General features: G+C 43.0%; 1 protein-coding gene across 4 annotated transcripts in view; it reads left to right on the top strand.

Moving 5' to 3' along the window:
* The first annotated feature begins 4,724 nt into the window (after window positions 1-4,724).
* MAP2K5 (mitogen-activated protein kinase kinase 5) overlaps window positions 4,725-24,270 on the top strand; it is a 273,895-nt gene continuing 254,349 nt past the window's right edge. For 2 of the 4 annotated variants that reach the window (XM_003929695.4, XM_003929694.4), the window contains exons 1-2: window positions 4,743-5,539; window positions 13,982-14,030. In XM_003929695.4, coding sequence (XP_003929744.1) covers window positions 5,405-5,539; window positions 13,982-14,030 — 184 coding nt within the window. In that variant the 5' untranslated portion in view covers window positions 4,743-5,404. Of the gene's footprint in view, window positions 5,540-10,064; window positions 10,257-13,981; window positions 14,031-24,270 lie in introns of those variants that run through there. The other 2 variants (XM_074392747.1, XM_074392748.1) reach the window with 2 other exon arrangements.

Below are 24,270 nucleotides of genomic sequence, written 5' to 3'. Positions count from 1 at the left end.
GTCTGGCCAACATGGTTAAACCTATCTCTAATAAAACTACAAAAATTAGCTGGATGTGGTGGTGCACACCCGTAATCCAAGCTGAGTTTCTCAGGAGGCTGAGGCACGAGAATCACTTGAATCTGGGAGCCGGAGGTTGCAGTGAGCTGAGATTGTGCCATTGCATTTCAGCTTGGCCAACAGAGCAAGACTGTCTCAAAATTAATAGATATGAGAATAATCATGTTAATTGGTTTGTTACTGCTATTATATATTATTTTTTCAATCAAAATTTCAAAGACATTGCTGATGTATAGAAAAGCAACTTTTTTTTTTCTTTTTTTGAGGCAGGGTATCACTCTGTTACCCAGGCTGCAGTGCAGTGGTGCGATCATAGCTCACAGCTCACTGTAACCTCGATCTCCCAGGTTCGGGCAGTCCTCTGACCTCTGGCTCCTGAGTAGCTGGGACTACACATGCATACAACTATGCCTGGCTAACTTTCGTATTTTTTGTAGAGACAGGGTTTCACCATGTTGCTCAGGCTGGTCTCAAACTTCTAGGCTTAAGTAAGCGATCGGTCTGCCTCAGTCTCCCAAAGTGCTGGGATTACAGGTGTGAGCCACTGCATCTGGCCTATATTTTTTAAAATAGAAATTAATTGACATATATTGGAGTGTCATCTGCCAGGGCCCATACTGGGTGCTGAAGGAGACAGGTGAATTTCTTAAACATAGGAGGCAATCAGTATTTTAAATAAAACAGACTGTTTATGGTAGTCTATGATTGTTTTTGTCTCAGTCTTGGTGGTGGTGGTGGTGGAAATGCAAGGGGGCCTTGCAAGATGCAGTGGAAGTTGCATTCCTATTACTCAACCTACTCTGCTTTCAAAACTCCCTATTCAGTCAACAAATAGTGCCCACTATGTGCTAGATACTCTCTTAGGTACTAGGGATATGGAAGTGAATAAAACACACAATTTCCTCCCCTCATGAAGTTACAGTCTAGATGAGAAACAAATGAGTAACAACATGTGGTATGTTAAATAGTCATAAATGGGCAGGGTGTGATGGTTCATGCGTGTAATCCCAGCACTTTGGGAGACATGCAGATCACTTGAGCCCAGGAATTCAAGACCAACTTGGCCAACATGGTGAAAGTCCATCTCTACTTAAAAATTAAAAAAAAAAATTAACTAGGCGTGGTGGTGCACGCCTGTGGTACCAGCTACTCAGGAGGCTGAAGTGGGAGGATCGCTTGAGCCCAGATGGTGGAGGTTGCATTGAGCTGAGATGGAGCCACTGCACTCCAGCCTGGGTAACAGAGCCAGATCCTGTCTCAAAAACAGAAAGAAAAAAATAGTGATAAATGCCAGGAGAAAAATAAACTAGGGAAGAGGAGTAGGAATCGTGCATGCCTTCATGCTTGTATCTACGGTTTGGGGATGGTCTGCAATCTCAGTCATGTGCTGGGGGAGAGCCTCAGCAAGAAGGTGACCTTTGAGTCAAGACCTACAGAATGTGAGCGAGTGAGCCATGTAGATATCTAGTGTAAGAGTCATCCAAGCAGAGGAAATGGCAAATGCAGAGAGAGGCCTGAGGTGGGATGTGGGACATGTTCAAGAACAGTGAGGAGGAGGCTGGTGTGAGTGAGGGAGAGTAGCAGGAAATGAGGTTCCAGAGTTTAGAGGGGATGAGGGACAGAATGCGTAGAGTTCCGAAGGCCAAGGAAAGGATTTTGGCTTTTTCCCTGCGTAAGGTAGGAAGCTGGGGAGTTTTAGTCAAACAAGTGACCTAATCTAACTGTGGCAACTGGGTAGAGAATACTGTTGGTAGTAGGGGCAAGGGTGAAAACAGAAGATGAAAGAACAGTTGGGACTGGGGTAATAGCAGTGAAGTGAAGATGGTGAGAAAGGCTCAGATTCTGGGTTAAGAATTCAATATTAGGATCAAGGTAATAAGAGATGAAAGAAAACCTCGATTGATTGATTGAGCGATTGATTGAGACAGAGACACTCTGTCACCCAGGCTGGAGTGCAGTGGTGTGATCTCAGCTCACTGCAACCTCTGCCTCCTGGGTTCAAGTGATTCTTCTGCCTCAGCTCCCCGAGTAGCTATGACTACAGGCACGTGCCACCACACCTGGCTAATTTTTTGTATTTTTAGTAGAGACAGGGTTTCTCCGTGTTAGCCAGGATGGTCTCGAACTCCTGACCCTGTGATCCACCCACCTCAGCTTCTCAGAGTGCTGGGGTTACAGGTGTGAGCCACCATGCCTGGTCCAAACCTCTGTGAATTTATAACAGCAAAATGTAATTTTCCTCCTTAAAAAAAAAATCATTACAAAATAACCCTATTAAAATGGGTAAAAAAGGTCAGTGTCACTAGATACTTAATTTTTCAGTAATGTGTTTATTTTCAGTTAAATTTACCAGTTAACAGAAGCCAATTTAGGCCAATTTTCATATTCCTTAGTGTTATCGCACTGCTGCACTCATTGTTTAACCATTTTCCCTTCTGAGTTCATTTTTCTCCTAGCATTTACTACTATCCAACATGTATTTTGCTCATTTGTCTGTCTGTGTTCCCCATCAGAATATACCTTCATGAGGGGAGGGATTTTCTGTTATACTTAATGAAAATTAAATCCCTCAAGTAGAAACACTACAAGCAAGTACAGGTTGTTTTTACAGTAAATTTGCATAATGGCTAGTCAACTATCTCAGCCAGTACCTGAATGACTATCTTATAATTTTAAATTATAAAATTTAAAAAGAAAAGAGGCTGGGCACGGTGGCTCACACCTGTAATCCTAGCACTTAGGGAGGCACAGGTGGGCGGATCACTTGAGGTCAGGAGTTGTGACCAATATTTTACCAGCTCAATATGGTGAAACCCCATTTCTACTAAAATTACAAGAATTAGCTGAGAGTGGTGGCACATGCCTATAGTCCCAGCTGCCTGGGAGGCTGAGGCAGGAGAATCATTTAAACCTGGGAGGTGTAGGTTGCAGTGAGCCAAGATCGTCCCAGTGCACTCCAGCTTAGGTGAAGGAGTGAGACTTTGTCTCAAAAAAAAAAAAAAAAAAAGTACTACATGTAAAAGTCTTAAGATCACATACTTCAATGTTAAATATTAAATATTCCTTAAATTTCGACAGTAGTTTATTCAATTTGGTAAAGAGCAAAAAGTTGTATTTTGTCATTTATGATACCAAATGGAATGGTCTTCTATATCTATGACTATGATACTTCTCTCCATGACAGAACTTTCTGGAAAATCCTTGCTCAAATCATCAAAGTAAAGATTTCCTACTATATAAAGGCTATGAAGAGCTGACGTGTAATTATATCGGCTCTGCAAATATTGGGAAAGAGATATGAGTTTGCCATTAGTGTAAGAAAGGTTCAGCATATGTATGCAAATTTGGCAAATTGAGTTGGTTTTCCCCACGGTACTCTGAATAAAAGAGACATTTTAACAAATCACAGGTTCATAGAAAATCTCCAGTTTTGTGGTCTATTTTCTAAAAGAATAGGAAATGAACTTTTAATAAAAGTACATGAGGACTTAGGATAAACGGTTTATTTTTCACAGAAATGACGTGCAGGTGAAAAGGGGCAATTCCTAGAATATCTGAAGGATCTGACTAAATGAATTGCTACCTAAGGTATTAATTTACAATAACTTAAAAGGTGATAATTTGTCTCCCACAAGGGCCTTTCAAATTAAATATAAAAGAAAGGAAAGTATGCAGAAAAAATTTTGGTATTGTAACTGAAAACGATCAACGTTAATTTTTTTCTCTCACAGTAACCAAGCATGACTGTTAGAAGGGAAACTGCACGCCTCCTCCACTGAGTTTATACCAAATTCAACCCCCAAAAGCAAAGCCCATCGTGCACCTTCATTAGAAAGAGATAAAGGACCAACCTACAAGTTAACGATTTGTAAACAAACTTCTGTAGAGGCATCATCTTTCAACAAAATTATGCACTTTACAATCTGAGATAACAAGGTATTTAAAGATAACTAAGGTTTATGGCTACTTCCGTGATATCATCGATTGCGTAAGCAGTGCCATTTAGTTGAAAATACATGGACTAGACCGAATATTTCTCCAACAGTTTAGTAAGAGATGATGATGCCACTAGTGCAGCTGTCCTCAGGCAATTAAGCTCTTTAGCGAGTTTCTTTACTATTGATTTTGAACAGGGAACTGTTTGCTATTTTAGGGCACTCGTGGGGTAAAGAACCTCACTGAAAAATGCAAATACTTTTCTGCTAACGTGGGAGAGAGATGACGATCCTCTGGACCTGTGACTTGGAAGGAGGGATTAAAAAAAAGACAACGATTTCTCGAGTTTTTGCCTTGCACTTGCTGATTCGATGCGCACAACCCCACGAATATTCAGATGAGTGACTTGACGAAGTGCGGATAACCGGGAGCCGCAGCCCGGGTGTTGGAAGCTTTTGTAAAGACGAACGGTCGGCAACGCTAAGCCCTAAGTTGGCTTTTGGCGGCCTCCAGCCCTAGATCACGTTCACCCTTCGTCTGGCAGGTGTTTCCACCTCGCAGTCATTAAGTGGGGTCGGGAAACGAAAGGGCCGTGACCCGTGAGCCAAGAGGGTCTCTCGCCCCGCGCCGCGCGCCGGTTCTTCCGCTCCCGCCCGCCAGAGGCGCGTCCGCCCGGGAGCTGCTGCCCTTTTCCAACATGGCGCCGCGGGAGGCGGGTCCCGCCCGTCGGCTCCCGGGGTTCCGGCGCTGCGCGTTTTGGTTCCGGAGTAACAGTGTCGCCACCGCCTTCCTCCTCCTCCTCCTTTCGCCGCTGCTGCCGCCACCGCCGCCACCGCCTCCGGTCCGCGCGGCCTCGGGCGGCCGGGGCTCAGCCGGCGCGCGCCGCGCCCTGTGTCTCCGGGTGGGGCAGAAGACTCGCCCCTTGACCCTCCCGCGGGGACTCTCCGTGGTGTGGCGGCCCTGGGGCTCCTTCTTAATAGCCCGGGACTGAGTCCCCTCCAGTCGAGGACCCTCTTACTGACGAGCGGTGGACACCTGCCGCTGCATGTCCCCCAAACCGAGTCCTTGCCCTGCCGCCCCCCACAGCCACACGGCGGCAGAGAGCTTCACCGTAGCGTTCGCTCAGCTCCAGAACCTTCCGACCTCTGCCGGTTCCGGCGGGCCTCTCCTGCTTCCCGGTGCAGCCTCCCCGGGAGTCACCGCAGACCCCGGACAGCCCGGGCAGGCTCGGTGCCTGCGGGTCCCTTCCTAGTCACCCCTTCCTTTTGCCCTCCCCCTCATCTCCCAGGCCCTTCTTTTCACCCTCTGTCCTCTGCTCCTCACCCCCCTGGTCACCTCTTGGAGCCCCCTCCTAACCAGCGGCCAGTGGGTACCCCCTACCCCATGATGTGAGCCCCTTTAACCTGTAATGCTGTGGCTAGCCCTTGGCCCCTTTCCTGCCATGGAGAACCAGGTGCTGGTAATTCGCATCAAGATCCCAAATAGTGGCGCGGTGGACTGGACAGTGCACTCCGGGCCGCAGTTACTCTTCAGGGATGTGCTGGTGAGTGGTAATCTCAGTGTCCAGATCCCAGCAAGGGGGACTCAGGGACTCGAGTCGTCAGCACCTTGACCACTGGTGACCTGAGCTAGTGGCGGTGCTCCTGCTGGCTTCCTGTGGAGGCAGTTTGACTGCTTCAGGCACAGCATTGATAAATTGCAACCACTGAAACCTGGCAAATGTCTAGGACCCTGGGGAGATGGATCAATCTGACTGAACCCCTGCCCTCAGAGAGCTCATGGCCCGGGCTGGGACATTCATACAGACACAACCACGCAGAGGTAAACAGCTGAGTCTAGAAGAGAGGTTTTTTTTCCCCCTAAGTGTTTTGGGGAATGCCCCTGGACAGATTCCAGCCCTGTTTTTCTACTGAGTTCTCTGAACTTGGTGACCAGCTGAGAAAAGGAAAAAGGATAACTTTAACTTACCATGTTTGAGCACACTTTTTTTTTTTTTTTTTTTTTTTGAGACGGAGTTTTGCTCTTGTTACCCAGGCTGGAGTGCAATGGCGCGATCTCGGCTCACCACAACCTCCGCCTCCTGGGTTCAGGCAATTCTCCTGCCTCAGCCTCCTGAGTAGCTGGGATTACAGGCACACGCCACTATGCCCAGCTAATCTTTTGTATTTTTAGTAGAGACGGGGTTTCACCATGTTGACAATGGTTGGTCTCGATCTCTCGACCTCGTGATCCACCCGCCTCGGCCTCCCAAAGTGCTGGGATTACAGGCTTGAGCCACCGCGCCCGGCCGAGCACACTTTTTAATTTGAGACAGGTCCTCACTCTCGCTCAGGCTGGAGTGCTGTGGCACCATCTTGGCTCAGTGTAGCCTCTACCTCCTGGGCTCAAGTGATCCTCTCACCTCAGCCTCCCAAGTAGCTGGGACATGCCGCCACACTTGGATGATACTTGTATCTTTTTGTAGAGATGAGGTATTGCCGTGTTGCCCAGGCTGGTCTTGAACTCCTGAGCTCAAGCAACCTGCTCAGGCTTCCCAAAGTACTGAGATGACACGTGTGAGTTACTGTCCAGCCTGAGCAAACTTAAAGCATCATGAGTATAAGACATTTTACGTAGAAAAAAATGCTGCCCATGACAATTTAACACATCATTTGTTATTAAAATCAGTTCAGTTTGAGAGATGTTAAAATAGAGGGAAAATGTGCATCTTAGAATTGGTGATGTTTTCTCTTCAGGTTATTCAGAATATGTTTCAAATAAAATGATGGAATTTTAGAGCAGAATTTAACATTGTAGGTGGCCCGTTCAGCTCATGTTTCCTTTTGCAGATAGTTACTGATGAGCAGTGAGGTGAAGTGGCTTTTCCAAAGCTAAGAGCTCCTGAATGGGAGAGTCAGTACCAGGACTTTCCCCTACATGTGGCAGCCACTTCTCATTTTTCTGGTGTTCATTTGAGATAGACAGGGTGCCTTGTGCCCATTCTACAAACTGAATGACTGAGACATGGAAGACAGAAGGGGACATTCCAAAAAGCACATTGCTAGCAGCAGATCTGTAGTGGAACTTACCTGCAATTTAAGACGGGGCAAAGTGGCAGGATCTTGGGAAGAGGAAGATTTGTGATGCGATTTTTTTTCATTGTCTTGGGTAACAATCAAAAATTTGATTTTTTTTTTTTTTTTTTTTTTAAATTGAGATGGAGTCTCCCACTGTCGCCCAGGCTGGAGTGCAATGGTGTGATCTCAGCTCACCGCAACCTCCGCCTTCCAGGTTCAAGCGATTCTCCTGCCTCAGCTCCCCGAGTAGCTGGGATTACAGGCACCTGCCATCATGCCTAATTTTTTTGTATTTTTAGTACACACGGGGTTTCATGTCCCTATGTTGACCAGGCTGGTCTCGAACGCCTGACCCTGTGATCCACCTGCCTTGGCCTCCCAGAGTGTTGGGATTACAGGCATGAGCCACCGAACCCGTTGTACAATATGATTTCTATAACTTCCTTTGGTAACTTCATTTGGAGTTCTGATGTTACTGACTCTCCAGGCCTTGCAGATTTTTGGGTACTTCAGCCGGGAGCTTTCCATGTTTGTGCATCAAATGCCATCCTTACTTTGTATCCAGAGTTCTCTGTACGCTTATGTGCACACACATTTCCCCTCGTGAGAAGGCCCAGGCTCCTTCACATGGTCCTCTGGGCACATCCGGATTGGCCCCTGTCTGCCTGGCACCGGCTTCATCTCTCTCATCACAGCCCCACAAACTTTTGTGCCTCAGGTTGACTTTCAGTTCTTCCAAGTGTCCAGGCTGCCTGCACTCTGCCCTTCCCCCGCCAATTCCCATCTGTCCCTCCAAGCCAAGTTTTGCTTTTTCTCGGTGTCATTCTTGGTTATGTGCCCCACCTCTGTGTTGTCACAGCTTCGTGTGGGTACCGCAGCAAAGCACATGCTTGATCATGATTCTTTGTCTCCTCCACTAGACGGTAAACTTCTGGAGGCGATGTATATGTTTGTTTGTGTTTCTTCATAGGACCCCAAAAATACGTGTTTAATAAGGGCGCTTTAAAGAGGATGCCTGGAGTTATGGTTCTGTGGTCTAGGTTTAGAGTCAAGGAATTGGGTTTAATTGCAGGCTGTCCCACTAACGAGGCAAGTCAGTCTACCTCTCTGAGCCTCAGTTTCCTTATTTGTAAAACAGGGAAACCTGTACCTTCCTCAGAGACTTGGAAAGATTAGGTGAGATCGTGACTGTGATGAGAAAGACGGGCTTTCTCTTACTCATTTAAAACAACAAGGTGGATTATTATGTGATTATATTATTTGATTATGTGATTATTTCAAGAATAGCCCAGTGTTTACGACCACAAACTTCTGGAGCCAAGTTGTTTAAATTGCAAGTTATACTGCTCAGGGGGCAAGTGTCTTCTGTGTCTCAGTTTCTTTATTTGTGAAACAAAAGTTGGGGAGGGGTGAAAGTAATGCCTGCCTCCTAGAGTTCTGAGGGCTCCTTGAGTTGATACATGTAAAGCGCTCAGAACAGTCTAGCACATAGTGAGCCTCTGTTAGTGTTGTTATTATCGATGGGATTGTTACCATAAGGGATAGGACGTTTGTCTTCCGTTTCTTGAGCATCTGTCGCTCAGTTGTACCTGGCTCGAGGCTAAGTACACCACTAGAGCTCAGTGTGCCAGGTGTCTGCACACTTTTGCCCAGGTAAGCCCAGGTGGGGCATGTGTTGTCAGGAAAGTCTGATGAAGGACGTGTGGCAGTGGGTGTGGTGCTAGCTCCTAGTGCTCCGTTTTAGCAAATGTTCAAGCCCAGGTCCTGGCAGACTCCTGTGGTCTGTTCTCCAGGTTCACTTCGTCTCTTCATCAAGAAAAGGCAGGAACCAACAGACACGTCAGCATCTCTGGCTTGACACCTTCAACTTTAAAGCCTCGTGGAACCTGGAAGCATTCCCCTTCATCTAATTCTGCCTCATTTCAAACGAAGAGGCATGAACCCCATGGGGGAAAATACTTTGCTAAAGCTATACAGCTAGTTTTTGGCAGAACCTGACAGATGCCAGAAGCGTGTTATAGTCACTGAGTCAGCTGTAACTGAGGGTCTCAGACCCGAAGTCAGCAGTTGAGGGCTGTAGTCACTGTGCATCAAATACCTGGCAGACCCTGGGCAAGTCACTTGGTCTCTCTGGGCCTTGCCTTTTGTCTGAATCATCTGGGACTGGCTTAAGTATGGAGGCCTACCTGATCTTCAAAGGTAGAGACATTTGGGTCATCTGTTTTGCAGCTTTCTGTGTTTCTCTTTTTCCTTGGAGACGGAGTTCCTAGTTTTGGGAAAACTGTACAAGACGTTCAGTTAGTGTGTGATGAGAGAGAATGATCAACCCTCTCCTCTCTTCTTTTTGTATCCTGTGGTCTCCAAGCTCAGATTTCCCCTCATCTATAACATTTTTGAGCTAGGAGTGGTGGCTTAGGCCTGTAATACCACCGTTTAGGAGGCTGAGATAGGTGGGATCACTTGAACCCAGGAGTTTGAGACCAGCTGGGGCAACATGGTGAAACCCCATCTCTACAAAAAATGCAAAAATTAGTGGGGCATTGTGGCACATACCTGTAGTCTCAGCTATTAGGGAGGCTGAGACGGGAGGCTCTCTTGAACCCAGAGGCTGAGGCTATGGTGAGCTGTGATTGCACCACTGCACTCCAGCTTAGGTGACAGAGCGAGACCCTGTCTCAAAAAAGAAAAAGAAAACACACACACACATAAAGATTTCTGTCTAAACTGAGTCTGTGATTTTTTCCTTTCTCCTGAGTTACCAAATACTATTTACTATTTATGTCTTTTGTTTGGTTCTTAAAGGTGTTTTATATTACTAGTCTTTCAGGTTTGTCTTAGCTCCCTAACCTGTTTACAATCTTCCTAAAGTCAAGGATCGAGATTTGTTCTCCTGTAGCCTACAACTTTGTGATCTTTTTACTCCTGGCATGTTGTAGATGTTCAGTTATGTTTTTGATCTGTCAGATATTTGTCTGATTTATTGAAAGGAAGAAGAAAAGGATCAAAAAATGGTCATCATCAAGATACGTAAACTTCGCTTCCCTTCCTTCCTTCCTGTTTCTCTCTCTCTCTTTCTTTTTTCTCAGAGTCTCGCTCTGTTGCCCAGGCTGGAGTACAGTGGTGCAGTTTCAGCTCACTGCAACCCCTGCTTCCCAAGTTCAGGTGATTATCCTGCTTCAGCCTCCTGAGCAGCTGGGATTACAGGTACATGCCACACACCCAGCTAATTTTTTTGTATATTTAGTAGAGACAGGGTTTCACCATGTTGGCCAGGCTGGTCTCGAACTCCTGACCTTGAGTGATCTGCCCACTTTGGCCTCCCAAAATGCTGGGATTACAGGCATGGGCCACTGTGCCTGTCCCAGTTTTCTTTTGAAACCTTCTTTAGGTTAGGTAAATGTTATATTGTTGAGAGTAGAAGAAGGCTGCTTGGAAATAAGTCACTTTAACTGGAAAATGTAAGCCGGGCACAGTGGCTCATGCCTGTAATCCCAGCACTTTGGGAGGCTGAGACGGGCAGATCATGAGGTCAGGGGTTCAAGACCAGCCTGACCAACATAGTGCAACCCCGTCTCTACTAAAAATACAAAAATTAGCCAGGTGTGGTGGCGCGCACCTGTAATCCTAGCTACTTGGGAGCACGAGGCAGGAGAACTGCTTGAACCTGGGAGGCAGAGGTTCCAGTGAGCAGAGAGAATGCCATTGCACTTCAGCCTGGGCAACAGAGTGAGACTCCGGCTCAAAAACAAAAAAACAAAAAACAGAAAATGTATGTAAAATCATCAAATGTACCCTGCTTTAAAATTACTAGCAGATATTACTGATTTTTTAACTTCTTGCCTCTTTGTCATTATGATAGCTCCACTTTATTTGCTTTTCTTTTTTTTTTTATATGCAGTTTTGTTCTTGTTGCCCAGGCTGGAGTGCAGTGGCGTGATCTGAGCTCACTGCAACCTCTGCCTCCCGGGTTCAAGCGATTCTCCTGCCCTGCCTCAGCCTCCCAAATAGCTGGGATTACAGGCATGCACCACCATACCCAGCTAATCTTGTATTTTTTTTTTTTTTTTTTTTTTTTTTGAGATGGAGTTTCGCTCTTGTTACCCGGGCTGGAGTGCAATGGCGCAATCTCGGCTCACCGCAACCTCCGCCTCCTGGGTTCAAGCAATTCTCCTGCCTCAGCCTCCTGAGTAGCTGGGACTATAGGCATGCGCCACCACGCCCAGCTAGTGTTTGTATTTTTAGTAGAGACGGGGTTTCACCATGTTGACCAGGATGGTCTCGATCTCTTGACCTCGTGATCCACCCGCCTCGGCCTCCCAAAGTGCTGGGATTACAGGCCTGAGCCACCGCGCCTGGCCTAATCTTGTAATTTTTAAAGAGATGGGGTTTCTCCATTTTGGTCAGGCTGGTCTTGAACTCCCGACCTTAGGTGATCCACCTGCCTCGGCCTCCCAAAGTGTTGGGATCACAGGTGTGAGCCACCGTGCCCACCCTATTTGCTTTAAAGAATAAAATGGTTGGTTGTGTTCACATGGTTCTCTTAGCAAGTTTGCTTAGTTCTTTCTCCCTTTTCCGCGTATCAGATGAGAAGCATGTGCAGCGCCTTGTTTATGTTGGTGGGCTAAGGCATGCTATTGCCACTGAGTGGGTTTTCAGGTGGTTGTTAGAACTCTGCAGTTTGATGGGATCTGCTGTTCAGAAGTAGGAAGGATCTTAATTAGTTTGCTAACGCTATTGAGGTAGAGTTCACATGTCAAGATCAGAGTTCCCTGGAAATAACCCAGGATAAACTAGACTTAGAGGGTTGGGGATGGAGCAGTTGTTTTTTCCTCATTTTTTAAAACCTATGCTGAATGGGTGTTCAATGAATACTGCTGAAGGATGATGTCAGTGAGTGAATCACCGTCCTCCACTGATTGTTGGGTGCTGAGTTTCAAAGTTTTGTTATGCGGTAAGCTTTGTAATATTCTAGTGATCAGCGATTTGTTTTATTTGTTTAACATACACTAACATGGCACTTGCCATGTGCTAGACACTCTTCTGAGTGCTTTACAAACACTCATTGGGTTGGTACAGCTAAGATCTGGTATTACATATAAGGAAACTGAGGCACAGAGTTTTTTTTTTTTTTTTTTTTTTGTGCACTCAGCTCTGCGAGAGAGCTAGCATCCAGGCACAGCAGTTTGGCTCCAATTTCATGCTTTCAGGCTTTACACTGGATTGCCAGTGTGCTTTATTCTGTACTCCCTTTACAGGTTCCTGTCAATAAATACTTTCTAACTATGAGAGTGTAGAAATAATTTTTTAACACTAAAATCTTTTATAGATACTTCCTCAAAAAGTTGATGTTTCATTTGTGAAGACTAGAGTCAGAAAAAAATAATCTCTTTGGCTGTAATGAGCAAGGGCTGCCTAAGATAGTTCTCTTTGATCAGTTTTGTATGCACAGATTTATTTTTGAAAAAAAAAAAAAAAAAAAGCACTATAGAGAGAAGACTATTATGCAAATTGCCACTGCAGCAAAAGCTTCTAAAGAATTGCCTTTAGAAGGAAGTTGCAGCCGCCACTCTGCTAAGTGCCCTGCTTGGAAAGGCTGTGGGATCCCTGCTGAGAAATACTGCAAGCAGCTTTGTTAGCCGGCTGCCTGGTGCCAGTTCTGGTGCAGCCTGGGAGGGACATTGTGGCAGAGCTCCTGGAGAGAAATAGGTTTTTTTTTTTTTTTTTTTGAGACGGAGTTTCGCTCTTGTTACCCAGGCTGGAGTGCAATGGCACGATCTCGGCTCACCGCAACCTCCGCCTCCTGGGTTCAGGCAGTTCTCCTGCCTCAGCCTCCTGAGTAGCTGGGGTTACAGGCACGAGCCACCATGCCCAGCTAATTTTTTTATGTTTTTAGTAGAGACGGGGTTTCACCATGTTGACCAGGATGGTCTCGGTCTCTCGACCTCGTGATCCACCCGCCTCGGCCTCCCAAAGTGCTGGGATTACAGGCTTGAGCCACCGCGCCCGGCCTGAGAAATGAGGTTTGCAGGCCTTTGGAGCTGGACTGGAAATGATGGAGGGTCACTTTCCCTAGAGTTTAGGTGTTCTGTGCTTATTCAATGAAGCTGTCTCAGTATACTAATTTTTGTGTATTTTCAACTTTATAGATTTACTTAAACATTAATGTCAGATTATATACACTTTTTAGATTTTTTTGTAGGCTAGATTAACTTTATTTCAGTGTCATTAAATATGTTTTCTGTTGCTTAATAGTAAAGGTTGATAAGAACTGTTTGTGATAAATGTAGCATAATGGGTTTATATCATCATGGAAACTTGTGTGTTGAACTCCTGACATTATGAGTTCGAGACACAGTGTTGATTGTTGTGTATCAGGAACATTTGTTGAATGTCTTCAATGTGCTAGGTCTAAGCTTATGTTCATTAGATTAATTTTTACACGACCTCTGTGAATATTGCTAGACCCATTTGGAGGGTGATCAAATAGAGGCTCAGAGAGGCTAGGTGATTTATTTTTTCCAAGTCATACATCTAATAATAAGTGCAGAGCTGAGATTGAGACTTAAGTCAGTCTGAATCTCAAAACCCCTTTCTCTTTCAACTGTAGTATATTCCACAGCCTCACATAGAAGAAATCAAGTTTTTGTAAATACACAGAAGTGTATTTGTATATACACCATTGAATTGAGAATAGAATGTTATTAATTAAAATGTAGAAAAGGTTTCTTAAAGATTTTTCTTTCTGGAATAGAGATTTAAACTCTTGAGTTTATGTTGCTGGGCTAAGTGTGATTATGAGCTAATGTTTTTATAGTTTATGGTAACGTTTCAAAAATCTTTCCCAGGTTCTCATATTTCCTCTAGGATTTGCCACATGTTAGCAATAAAGAAGATGGCTAATTGTGTTTCTTTATTCTTTCTTTGTTTAGGATGTGATAGGCCAGGTTCTGCCTGAAGCCACAACTACAGCATTTGAATGTAAGTCTGGCTTGTATACTTTCTCCACTGTTCCTTTCTGCAGTAATTTTTTAAAGGGTTTATGGGTTGCATTACTTTAGAAACTGTCAAAAACAGATTATTTATGACCATCATATGGTACATTTAAATATTTATAAATTAATACAAGTTTAATGATGATACTGAACTGAGTAATATTTTCTTATTTAATCATATCTTGGGTGAGCATATTTCTACAATATAGTTTTAATTACCAGCATGACCTTTATCTGCTCTTGCTCCTAATTGTAATAATACTGCAGGACAAAATGAAACGTGTAAACTACCTGTAGGCCAATGATTATTGATTAAGAGATTTTAATCCATTGCTGCCTTAAAACATAGCAACAAAGTAGAGCTTTTACCATGATCATTACATGGAATAATTCTGCTTTAGTGGGGCTTGGCAGGGATGCTAGATGATGGCAAGAACACTTCAAGTCTTTAGTCCTTCCTTTCTCCCCACAGTGGGCCAGGGGACAGGGCCAGGGGACAGGGCCAGGGGGCCTTGAGGACTAGAAAACTGGTTGTGACATGAACCAGGTCATTGCAGAGGATGTCATGTAATGAGTCATGCTAAGATGAGATAGTCAGTAGCATAGGAGCTCAAATGCTGAGAGGGACAAAGTAAGGATTTAGAACTGTAGTTTTTTTTTTTTTTTTTAAGATGAGGGCTTACTTTATTTTTTTTTTGAGATGGAGTCTCACTCTGTCGCCCAGACTGGAATGCAGCGACGCCATCTCTGCTCACTGCAACCTCTGCCTCCTGGGTTCAAGCGGTTCTCTGCCTCAGCCTCCTAAGTAGCTGGGATTAAAGACACCCACTACCACGCCTGGATAATTTTTGTATTTTTTGTAGAGACGGGGTTTCACTATCTTGGCCAGGCTGGTCTTGAGCTCCTGACCTTGTGATCTACCTGCCTCATCCTCCCGAAGTGCTGGGATTACAGGTGTGAGCTATTGTGCATGGCTTTTTAAAATTTTTTTCTGTTGCCCAGGCTGGAGTGCAGTGGTGGGATCTCAGCTCACTGCAACCTCTGCCTCCTGGGTTCAAGCAATTCTTGTGCCTCAGCCTCCTGAGTAGCTGAGATTACAGGTGTGCGCCACCATACCCAGCTAACTTTTGTATTTTTAGTAGAGACAGGGTTTCGCCACATTGGCCAAGGCTAGTCTTGAACTCCTGACCTCAAGTGATCAGCCAACCTCAGCCTCCGAAAGTGCTGGGATTACAAGTGTGAGCCACCACACTTGGCCAGAGGGTCACTTCTTAGTGTAGAAAAATTTCAGTTTTTCTACATGATATGATACTATTTTGTTTCTGGTTTTTATGAAGATGGTTACTTACAGAAAGTACAATGGGTAAATCCTTTTTGGAGGATAATTTGGCATTTCTTAACATATAAAATGTGTGAAACCTTTGATTTAGCAGATCCACTTTTAGGAAGCTGTTCAACAGAAATAGCCACACAGCCACACATATGTTGAATGCCCTTCAAACAAGGTGTTCATTGTAGGATGATGTTGATGACGATGACGATTATTTTTAGAGAGAGGATCTTGCCTTGTTGCCCAGGCTGGAATGCTGTGGCACGATAGCTCACTGTAACCTTGAACTCCTAGGCTTAAACAGCCCTCCCAACTCAGCCTCCAAAGTAGCTGGGACTACAGGCATGCACCACTATGCCTGGCTAATTTTTAGATTTTCTGTGGAGATAGGGTTGTCCAGGCTAGTCTTGAACTCTGTGCCTTAAGTGAGCCTCCTGCCTTGACCTCCCTAAGTGCTGGGATTATAGATGTGAGCCACTGTGCCTGGGCCACTGTGGGATTTTTTATTTATTTTGGAGATAGGATCTCACTCTTTTGCTCAAGTGGGATCACAGCTTGCTGTATCCTCGACCTACTGACTCAAGCTTTTGGAATTATTTTCAAAAGCAAAAAATTAGAGGTAAACTAAATGCTAGTATAATGGATTAGTAAGTTACAATTTATCTATAGTTCAAAGCATTAAACAGCAACTAAAAAGAATGAGTTAGTATTTTATACATTGATATGGAAAGACTTCTGTGATATATTGTTGAATAAACAAATAATGTATATAGTATGATCCCATTTCGCAAAAATTCCAACCCCACCTCCCCAACTTTATGTATGTATTGAAAGATAGCTTCTGATGAGTGCCTACTATAGTACTTTCCAGTGGCTTCCCTGGAAAGTGGACTTGGGGCCTGAGGCTTGGATTGCAGGGGTGGATGAATGAACACACTTTTTACTTTGTGTAGTTCTCTATTGTTTGAACATTTTTCATCAATCACTATTTGTTTTTAAAAGCTATAATGAGTAGAACTCTTAATGTAATTAGCATTTTATTAATCACCTTGAACTCTGTACTATAGAAAAATAGTACCTCTGTCTGAAGTACATACTAGTGTTGCAGCTTTATTCAGACTGCTTTCAGTAACTCCTTGGGGGTGCCACGGGTTTCGTGGACAGTCTGATAGTTAACATTTGGAGTACTTACTGTTGACAGAGGCTGTGCTAAGAGTATTCCATGGGTTGTCTTACTTCTTTTATCCATCACAAGATCCCCACAAAGTACTTGTTATTTTTTTTTGAGACAGAGTCCTGCTCTGTTGCCCAGGCTGGAGTGCAGTGCCATAATCATAGCTCACTGCAGTCTTAAACTCCTAGGCTCAAGTGATCTTCCTACCTCAGCCTCCCAAGTAGATGGGACTACAGGCTTCCACCTTCATACCTGGCTAATTTAAAACAATTATTTTTTTTGTAGAAATAGGGTCTTGCTGTGTTGCCCAGGCTGGTCTTGAACTCCTGGCCTCAAGTGATCCTGCCATCTTGGCCTTTCAAAGTGCTGGGATTACAGGTGTGAGCCACCATACCTACTAAGTACTTTGAAGGACTGTTAACTAGCTCTGTTTTGGTTGAGGAAAGGATATCTCCTTTAAGCAACTTGCTCAAAGTCTCACAGCTAAGTGGTAAAGCGGAATTTTTGGAGTAGTTTCCAGAGTATATATTCTCAACCACTGTACTGGACTTGTTTCGAGAGCTACCATGATTCTTGAAGTCATATATTCTGGTTATTCTTAAGTATGGAAAAAAGAAGTTTACTTTGTACTTTTTACTTGCTTTTGGGGTCCCCAAAGTGGCTTGATGTGCCTGTGCCTATCTCATTGACTTCCACTTAGGGTTCATAATAATAATAATACTGATTATTTTAAGTGCCATTCATTGATAGCTTGGTCTGTGCCAGGCAATGTACTAGATGATTTACTTAAGTTGTTAGAAATCTTTATACTGACTCTGTGAGATGGGAAAATTATGCCTGCGAGGAAACAGAAGCTCAGAGGCCTGAAATGATCGCTTAATGTGATTGCTTGGAAGTGATGAAGCCCAGGTTCAAACACACATCTTTTTGACTATAAAACTCACACCCTTTATCCCCAAGTGTGTCAAAAGCCTGGTGAGTGTAAATATCGATAAACCGCTACTGTTCCATGTTTCAGTCTGCAGGTTTCAGGTCTGTGATATCATGCTCTTTCTTTCCCCCCATCAATGGCCAGAGCTCTGTGCCCATCTGCATGTGGGCCAGTTTTGGATGAAAAACAATAAATACACAACACACCCACAGACAAAATAATGACAGTTCTTAGTTTTTTTGTGTTTGGATTATTATGTATTTTCTACTATAGACTTGAACTCCTAAGCTGGCTTTTTTTATGATTGTTCTGTGGTGACTTTTTTTTCTAAGCCAAAAATCTGAACCAATAAATGGAATCTATGTTTAAGAAATAGTTGAGAAGATAGAGCTTATAAGCTAATTTACTGGAATTTTGGAAATATTTCAGTGGCTTGTGGGTATAATGGAACAACCCTTGAATAAATACAATTTTAATCAAAGAAATACTTGAGATTCCATCTTATAATACGTTTTTGTTTTTTTTGAGATGGTCTGGCTCTGTTGCCCAGGCTGGAGTGCAGTGGTGCAAACTCAGCTCATGGCAGCCTCTGCCTCCCAGACTCAAGCAATCCTCTCAGCTTAACCTCCTGAGTAGCTGGGACTACAGGTGTGTGTGCCACGACACCTGGCTAACTTTTGTATATTTCGTAGAAATGGGCTTTGGCCATATTGCTTAACCTGGTCTCGAACTCCTGAGCTCAAGCAATCCACCCTCCTCAGCCTCTCAAAGTGTTAGGATTACAGGTGTGAGCCACCACACCCAGCCTTATAGTAATACATTTAATACTGAAAATATACCTAACATTAATTGATACTTTATACAAAAGAAATGGTGTTATAGTTAGCAATATGACTTAAGCAACAACAGAGAGGGCAGCTGTCAAATGTACCTATTGTATATAAACATAGAGAAAAGGAATTGAGTGGGTGGAAAAGAGGGGAAAAGCTAGGTAATATTACAGCTTCTCCAGTTCTGAGAAATTGTATATTTGTTTTTAATTTCTATAAACTATTTGTTACCCTTGCCTGTTTTTTCTGTTTGGTTATTTATCTTTTTCTAATTGATTTAGAGTTTTCCAATATTAAGGTTGGCCTTTTGTCTTGTATGTTACAAATGTTTTTGTTCAGTTTATTGCTCTTTTCAGCTTGTTCTGGTCTTTTTATTCTGTCTTCTTTTTTCTGTAGAGAACTTTAAGGCTCTTACATGGTCAAACTTACTTATTTTCCTTTGTAGCTTTTGGCTTTATGTCATGCTTAAAAAGGTCTTCTACAGTCCAGGATATCGAAGAAACATTCATTCATACTCTTTTTTCCTTCTACTTTAATGAGGTTAGACACACACACGGTTATGTATATAAATTTGTATATGTCATATTGTGGATTTTTATAAAAAGCATGCATTTTTATTACAAAGCGCAGAATTTCTTTTTCTTGTTTTTTTTCTTTTTTTTAAGATGGAGTCTTGTTCTGTTGCCCTGGCTGGAGTGCAGTGGGGAAGTCTCAGCTCACTGCAACCTCCACTTCCCAGGTTCAAGCAATTCTCCTGCCTCAGCCTCCCAAGTAGCTGGGATTATAGATGCCCGCCACCATACCTGGGTAATTTTTGTATTTTTTAGCAGAGATGGGGTTTCGCCATGTTGGTCAGGCTGGTCTTGAACTCCTGACCTCAGGTGATCCACCTGCCTCAACCTCCCAAAGTGCTGGCATTACAGGCGTGAGCCACCACACCTGGCCCTTGGTTTTCTTAATTCTTGCACCATCTTCAGTTTATTTTGGTGGAAGAAATCGGGTGGAGATCCAACTTTATTTTTCAAGCAGATAATTGATTCCACACCAGTTACTGAATAGTTTTTCTTTTCCCAGATGTAAGAACCTTTCTGAGATGAAGCTAAATTCTATAACCATAAATTGTGTGTTTGTATTTCTGGGTTCTACATTTGCTGTAAGAGCTTGACATTCATATAGGCCCAGAGACTCCTGCTGATTTTCACAGTTTCATTAGCAGATTAATGAGTACACCAACACATGAGGTGATAAAAATCAACTGTGCCCACTAATGCATTTCCTGTGCATATCTGTTACTTGTGTTCCTCTGCCATCTTCTCTAGAGAAATAACTGCTGTCAAATGACTGTTGGATTGGTGTTGCTGGACAGTAAAATCTCACTGGTGACTGAAAAATGCATTTTAAGTCCTTGCAGACAAATGCTGTCTTAAACCTATAAAAACCATGTGGTTTCACTTTTCCATGGTGCTCATGTGTTCTGGTTTGTAGCTCTCACAAGTATCTTCACGCTTGTCAAACCATGCATCTGAGTTTGGTTCAGAAAACATGGTTATAGGAGAAATATTTATTTAATTTGTGCCTTTCTTCAACCCTGTCTATTTTATACTCTCTTCTCATTGCACAGAATCATTTTCAGCTGTTTTATGAAGTTCTGGAAGATTATTTTGTATTTAGGGTGGACATCTTTAAACCAACACATCATGTTTCATTTTGAATGTGGCATAGTATGACCATTTAAAGCAAAATTGCAATTATGTAAGTTGTAAATTCTCAGAGCATAGGAAACAACTATAGCTGATAACTGGAGTGACACCTGTAGGAGATACTCTTATGTTCAGATAGCCATGACAATCTCATTAAGAATAGTTGGGTAGAAGCCTCTTTTTGCTTCAGGGAAGAGTCTAAATCATAAAATATTTGGAAGAAATGAAGTTTCTTTAAACTGTTATATATGTAAACAGATAAATGGTTGTTTGGAGGCTCTTTTTGCTTTAGAAAAGGGTCTAAATCAAAACATTTGGAAGAAATGAAGTTTCATTTCTTTATTGTATATGTAAAAAGATAAATGGTTGTTTGTAAGTAAAACTAGGTAAGTTTATGAAAAATTGTAAGTCAAAATGAACCTACATTGAGCCTAAAAATTACTTAACATGTAAGAGTTAATTATGCATCCTAGAATTTGAGACAAAATAGGAGAGCTTTAATTTGTTGAAATTTTGGCTTGAAATATTGTTGATGCAAAAAGTCCAAATCCCTTTTTATCTTATGAGAGTAGCCATTTCTTATTAAGAGTCTTGCTAATTTGTATGAAAATTAAGAAGTTTGAGTCCTTTACTCAAGCACCAGACTGGTTGTTCCTTAAGGTCAGTGGACGGTGCAGCTCATTTTTGAATCCCTAGGAATCCCACCATAGTACCCGGCACGTCGTAGATACTCTATGTGCATTTCTGGAATGCATGGATGGTTGAAGGAATGAAGTAATAAGGATAAGCTTTTTGAATCCCATTCATCAGCAAATCCTGATGGCTCTATCTTCAAAATGTATCCAGCATGTGATGACTTCTCAAAACGTCAGCTTGGTTTAGGCCACCATCATCTCTCCCCAGGATTAGGACAGTGGCCTCCTAACTGGTTTCCCCGTTCTACTTTTGCCTCTACAGCCTCTTTTCCACATGGCAGCCAGAGTGATTGTTTTAGCAGTCAGGTGATACCACCATTCTCACAACCTTCCAGTGATTTCCATCTCACTCCAAAGTAAAAGACCGAGTCCTTAAATCGCCCCGCAAGGGGCCGGGCGCGGTGGCTCAAGCCTGTAATCCCAGCACTTTGGGAGGCCGAGGTGGGTGGATCACAAGGTCGAGAGATCGAGACCAACCTGGTCAACATGGTGAAACCCCGTCTCTACTAAAAATACAAAAAACTAGCTGGGTATGGTGGCGCGTGCCTGTAATCCCAGCTACTCAGGAGGCTGAGGCAGGAGAATTGCCTGAACCCAGGAGGCGGAGGTTGCGGTGAGCCGAGATCGCGCCATTACACTCCAGCCTGGGTAACGAGCGAAACTCGGTCTCAAAAAAAAAAAAAAAAAAAAAGCCCCGCAAGGCTCTGCATTTTCTCATCTGCCCTCAACCTGTCCCACCATTGCTTCTCTGAACCCGTGTATTTCTCTCTCCACCTCTCATTCTGTTCTAGCCACGCTGGCTTCCTCTCTGTCTGTCAAACACTCCTCTGGGTCACAGGCATTCCTCTGACCCGGGGCCTTTGTATCAGCTGCCCCCTCTGCCGGGAACAGTCTTTCTCCAGATATCAGCACAGCCCACTCTCTCACCTCCTTCAGTCTCTTTCCACTAGAGCTTGTAAGTTCTATGAGGTCAGAGTTTGTTTTTTCTTTTTTCACTGTTCCTATCCCACTGCCCAGAACAGTGCCTGCCACATAGTGGGTACTTTAATTTGCTGGAAGGAGGAAGAAAGCAAAGAAGGAAGGAAGGAATCAGGAAGAGGGAAGCAGGAAACGAAATTAGAACTCATGGATATGAAGATGTGGCCATGGAAAGTATGGCCTCTAGTCCTGCCTCCATCATTAAACTCCACACCTGAGAAGGGCTTTAAACATCTTTTCTGGTACTTTCCTGTTGATGTCTTTCTAACCTCTGCAATTAGTTTTCATTTCTTTTCTCTTACCTGGGAAAAGTGCCTTTGCAGTAGTTTTAATTGCCACCTGGCACAGAAGGAGTGTGACAAATGACATATAATATATTGCCTTAACTTTCTGTAGCTCCTTGTAGAAGCTAGATTGTTTCTCTTGAAAGCCTTCTTGAGCAGTGGGTGCTGTTTGGCTGAGAGCTCCCTGGAGTCTGCTGCTTGTCTGCTGTTTACTCAGAAGGCCATTCTGACCGCCCCTTACCTGAGGCTGCCTCTCCTCTCTGTTGGGCCTTTATGTTTCTCTTCTTGGTTTTTCTTTTGGATTGCGTGTTGCTTCAAATAAAATCGCTAACAACATATGGCCTGTTACGATTCTCTTTTCCCAAACTCTGCCATTTTGTATATTTGTGACACACTACAGATTTTCTGAAGATTGCTTCACAATATTTGTTTACCATCTGCTGCACTCTATTTGGTATCTCGCTAGGATTTTTTCCTCCATTTTAAGTGACAGTAACAAAATCTAGCCAGTACATAGGCTTTCTGGTTCTACTTTTGCTTCCCTAATGTGCTGGAAAATCATATTACTATGCTCCAGGCAACTAGAGAAGCCTGGAATTCTCATTGTGAACTACTGTATCAGATTTGTCTGCTCCCCCACCCCCACCCCTTTTCTTGGTCATATCCGGTAATGCTTTTTTGGTCAGATGGCAAAGAACCTCCATGTATAAGATAGAAACAGCTCAAATTATTTTTTTACTTCTTACTACTTAGTACCACTACTTTCTAGTGTTGTTCTTTAACATATTTATAGCTTTGAAACTTTGTGCCAGTTTAGTAAGTTTTTATGATTTATGGTTCCAGCTAGTGGAATTTTTATAGCTAATTCGGTTTGATAGGCAGCTAGCCTGAGTCTTGGCTAGATGGGTTGTATATATCTAACTTCTTGTTCAAAAAAAGTGTTTTAGGCTACTGTTGTAGTAAATTGTTTAGTATGTATTTCTGCTTTCTTACCCTTCACTAACTTTTCATAGCTGACATGTCACTGTCTTTAGAGAGAGGTACAGTTTTGCTTTACGGGTTAAGGTGAATGGTTTGCTCTTGGGCTGCCATTAAAGGGTCAGAAATAGCTCAGCGTTTACCTTTTGGCTGGAGCCACCAGTCTCATGGGTGTGGTTACTTTTCCAACTCAGTTTCCTCTGGGACAAAAACAAGGAGTCTTTAATAAGACAACTAAGCACAGATATTAAAGAACACAGCGGACAGTCCCCCAAAGAGCAGTTTGTAAAGAGAACATACATAAAACTAGGTATCTGATTAACCTATAAGAACTATTAATCACTGTGTCACATAAGCCTGATTTCATCCTCAGCCTTTATTAGAATGCCTCTTTCATCGTATCTGAAATCTTTCTTTTGGAGTCAGACTCCCTTATGGGATAGTTCCAACATTTTATCACTGGGTTGATGTCAAAAGCTATTCTAGGCTTTTGGCCTTAGTTTTCTGTCCACTTACGCTAATGCTCTTGTAATGTTTCCCAGCTACTTTTTTGCAACTTCTCGACAAGAAATTATGCTGGTAGCTGACTTCTTTCACAGATCTTTTTCTTCTGAAATAATCCCTTAAGAGATTTCTTAGAAATTTAGAATTCCAGAATATTTTGGTTTAACCTTAAAGGTTAAAGCCCTAGCTTTGAGAAGTTGAAGAACTTTACTTTTGTTCTTGATTGTGATTGAAATGATCTTTCTGTAATTGATGCCCTTTCTTTAGAATTTATAAGAAGGATTTTCACCCATTTTACCAAAATATAAGCACCTGCCCATCCTGTGTGAACAATACCTTACTCAGGTCTTGTGTATATTGAAATCTGAATATAAGCGGTCTCTTTGTAACCATCATCTCTATAGCTAGCTTAGTTGCAGAAATGAGATTTATTTTGAAAACCACTTTATTCAGGCTGGAAATTGTTTTTATTCCAAGTTCACGACTATAGAACATCCGTTTAGCCTACATTTAAACAGAATTTGACCTGGTTTTAAAGCAAAAATGTAAAGTGCTTTCGGGGGTGGTGATCCGTGACATTACACCCTTTTGTACTGTTTTTTCCTGTCTCCTGCATTTTTAAGAAAACTTTCACCTTAACCTTGAAAATGCTAGTTTCTAGAACCTATATATAGAGACTCCTTTCTTCTCTTTCTACAGCTAGAATGGCATTTCTCTCCCAATTTGGCCCTAGAGATTTTGTATCTAAAGCGAACAAGGAAAGAAAAGTGCTAGATTCCTATATAGTTCTTTATGTGTATAGTATCTCTCAGGACTGTGCCC

This window comes from Saimiri boliviensis, chromosome 2 (assembly GCF_048565385.1).
Source record: "Saimiri boliviensis isolate mSaiBol1 chromosome 2, mSaiBol1.pri, whole genome shotgun sequence".
NCBI classification, from domain to species: Eukaryota; Metazoa; Chordata; class Mammalia; order Primates; family Cebidae; genus Saimiri; species Saimiri boliviensis.
This window is presented reverse-complemented; position numbering and strand designations above follow the sequence as displayed.